This window comes from Plectropomus leopardus, unplaced genomic scaffold, assembly GCF_008729295.1.
Source record: "Plectropomus leopardus isolate mb unplaced genomic scaffold, YSFRI_Pleo_2.0 unplaced_scaffold3654, whole genome shotgun sequence".
In the NCBI taxonomy this organism is placed as follows: Eukaryota; Metazoa; Chordata; class Actinopteri; order Perciformes; family Serranidae; genus Plectropomus; species Plectropomus leopardus.
Window position 1 is genome coordinate 1 of NW_024639952.1, and position 3,324 is coordinate 3,324.

Consider the following 3,324-nt stretch of genomic DNA (forward strand, 5'->3'; position numbering starts at 1 on the left):
TGTTTCCTGCAGATCTTCTGTCTGTATTCGTACGGAGGTGTCGAGTTTTTGACTTTGGCCATCATGTCGTATGACCGATATCTGGCCATCTGTTGTCCTCTGCAGTATAACACACGCATGACGACAAACAGGATCGCCGCGCTCACTGCTCTGATCTGGATTTACCCTTTTCTGGTCAACACGTTTATCACGTTTGGTCTGACTTTCCCTCTGCGGCTGTGCGGGAACGTCATCAACAAAGTTTACTGTGACAACTATTACGTGGTCAAACTGGCGTGCGCTGACACGACGCTCAACAACAGCTTCGGACTCGCTCACATGTTCACAGTGATCTTCGGTCTCATACTTTTGATTATTTACACGTACATTCGGATCCTCAGAGTCTGTTTTTCGGGATCTCAGCAGACGAGGCAGAAAGCCGTGAGCACCTGCACGCCTCACCTCGCCTCGCTGCTCAACTTCTCCTCCGGCTGTTTCTTTGAAATCGTTCAGAGCAGATTTAATTTGTACAATTTACCAAACATGCTGCGCATCTTTCTGTCGTTATACTGGCTCACGTGCCAGCCGCTCATCAACCCTTTACTGTACGGACTGAAAATGACCAAAGTACGCGTTTTACTTAGAAACCTGTTTTTTGGGGAAAAGGTTTAATCACAGATGTTTATTAAGTGCTAAAGAATTTGGAAATGTGGCTGTAAAATCTGACAAACTGATCTTACTGAAATGGTTCTGGAAACAGTTGCCTTGAAAAAGTAAACACTATTAATCTTGACTGACTGATTGTTTTAATTGACTCATTGTCATGTTAAATTGCTTTATTCTAATTTATGATTTCTAAAAAATGATATTATATATTATTTTATTTACAATGACTGATATTGTACTTTTGAAATTGTTTGCTTTATGTTTTTATTATGTACTAAGATCTCTCTTGAAAATGAAATCTCGATCTCAAACGGACATTTATGCATCTCTCTCTATATATATATTTATAAAAATATATATGTACAAGTATATAAGTGTTACAGTTTAGACAACATTTAGCTGCATTTATTTAATTTTTTGAAGTTGATGCAACGTAAATGTGACAAAGGAAATGACCTTGTTCTTTCTAAGTGTGGGCAGCTTCAGTAAACAGTCAGTCTGACTGAGTTTGATCATCATGAGGAGGATTTTCCGATGGTAACGTCCGGAGATCTGCGAGTTCTGTTTTGTTGACATTTTTAAGAAAATACACATATATGCAATAAGCAGATGAACAGCACAGTAAAGTTGGTTTACTGAAGTTTTTAAAACTTAGAAAGGTTGATTTCATCAAAGTTGTCATATTTAAGCTGCAACAACTTCACAAAATCAAGTAAATATAATTACATTTTGAGCAAACTTTTTATATAAAAAACAATTCTATAACATTTATATAAAAAGTAAACATAAAGATTAGTAGCTATATGTGTTCATATTTTTCAAGGTAATCAGTTTCCAATATTTTTTAAAAAGTAAAATAAACTTGAGTTCGACGTCTTTCATTAATATGATTGTTAAGTTTATTTTCATTTTTCATTTCTTCATAAAAAAAAACACAAAAATAAAATATATGGATAAAATAGTTAACAATAATAATAAAAATACTAATGACGTGACAATATGGATATTTTTTTTTACATTATTAGGATATTCTATTTAAAAAAATTAGGAAAGAATATCCATCTCTTTACTTATTATTATTATTATATTATTTAACTACAGTGTAACTGTAGTACATTTGACAATAACTAACTCTGACATTTGGAACCGAGAACAGTGTAACAGAGACAGAGACGTCTTTAACAAACACGCAGAAACACTGAATCAGTGAGGAATAAAGAAATAGTTCCTGGACACGGCACATGGACTTGAAGGCACCGTGGTTACAGATCGACACCGCCAGGCATCAGGGTCAAAGTTCAAAATTCCGATTTCACCTAAAAGCCGAATGGGAAGCATTAACCCTTCAGTGCCTGATTCAATATCACACACTCACATGGCTCTGTGCACAGAATACTTTTCAAAATAAAGCTTTAAAATGTAGTACACAATATTAGGATGTACTACTTCAATTGAGTTAACATTTTTTGACCATCAGTCCTAATTTTAACCCTTTAAATGTTAGGTTTTTGTTGTGATGGCACTATGTTTTAAGATGAAAAAGAAATCCACATACACAAAAATAATTATTTTTACTACACGCAAAGTGTTTACACACACACACACACACACACACACACACACACACACACACACACATTGTTAAAATAGAATTTTAGAACATTTCCAGGATTTTAGGACATTACTAGGATTTTAGGATACATTTAAACACGTTATAGTTTCACAGGTCTGACTCAACACATTTATGTACCTTCATACAAAAAATAAAAACATAAAAAGGGTTTAGAATGTCAAGGGTGGTTGTGAAATTCAAAGACTTTTCCAGGTTTTCCATGACGGTGTTTATTTTACAGCTCCCTGGTGATTGAAATGTCCTGAATGAGCTGTGGACATGTGTTTGAGCTGTGGACATGTCTTTGAGCTGTGGACATGTGTTTGAGCTGTGGACATGTCTGAATGACCTGTGGACATGTGTTTGACCTGTGGACATGTCTTTGAGCTGTGGACATGTGTTTGAGCTGTGGACATGTCTGAATGACCTGTGGACATGTCTGAATGAGCTGTGGACATGTCTTTCAGCTGTGGACATGTGTTTGAGCTGTGGACATGTCTTTCAGCTGTGGACATGTGTTTGAGCTGTGGACATGTCTGAATGACCTGTGGACATGTCTGAATGAGCTGTGGACATGTGTTTGAGCTGTGGACATGTCTTTCAGCTGTGGACATGTGTTTGAGCTGTGGACATGTCTGAATGACCTGTGGACATGTGTTTGAGCTGTGGACATGTCTTTCAGCTGTGGACATGTCCCGTGTGTCCCAGAGGAATCGGAGCGGTTCTCTGGAGCAAACGGAGGATTGCTTGTGGACGAAGTGTGAATGCAGCAGCAGGAAAGTGACGCAGAGGCGTTGAAGGGTTAATGGAGCAGAGTTTCGGGTCAGAGAGGAGGAGCTCGCCGTCGCTCGGCGACGTCACTGTTTTCGTGGCGGGCGTCCGACTGCCGTCTTTAATGGCGGCGCGGTGAGTTTGTCACAGACGCTCTGAGCCGCACGCTCTGACTCAGCATTTTGAACCAAAAGGACGATGCTAACGAACTCCACGCACGTTTCATATTTCGTACTCGGTGCCTACTTCGACACGGGGCTCCTGAAATACTTTGTTTTCTCGGTGGTCATGTGTCT

The 3,324-nt window shown here is 38.6% G+C and overlaps 1 protein-coding gene across 1 annotated transcript; it reads left to right on the forward strand.

Moving 5' to 3' along the window:
* Positions 1-3: 3 nt before the first annotated feature.
* Positions 4-651, forward strand: LOC121938864 (olfactory receptor 52E4-like; the record flags this gene model as incomplete). Its single annotated transcript, XM_042482019.1, has 1 exon — positions 4-651. A coding segment is annotated over one exon (648 nt), but the record flags the coding sequence as incomplete, so codon positions are not given.
* Positions 652-3,324: the final 2,673 nt, after the last annotated feature.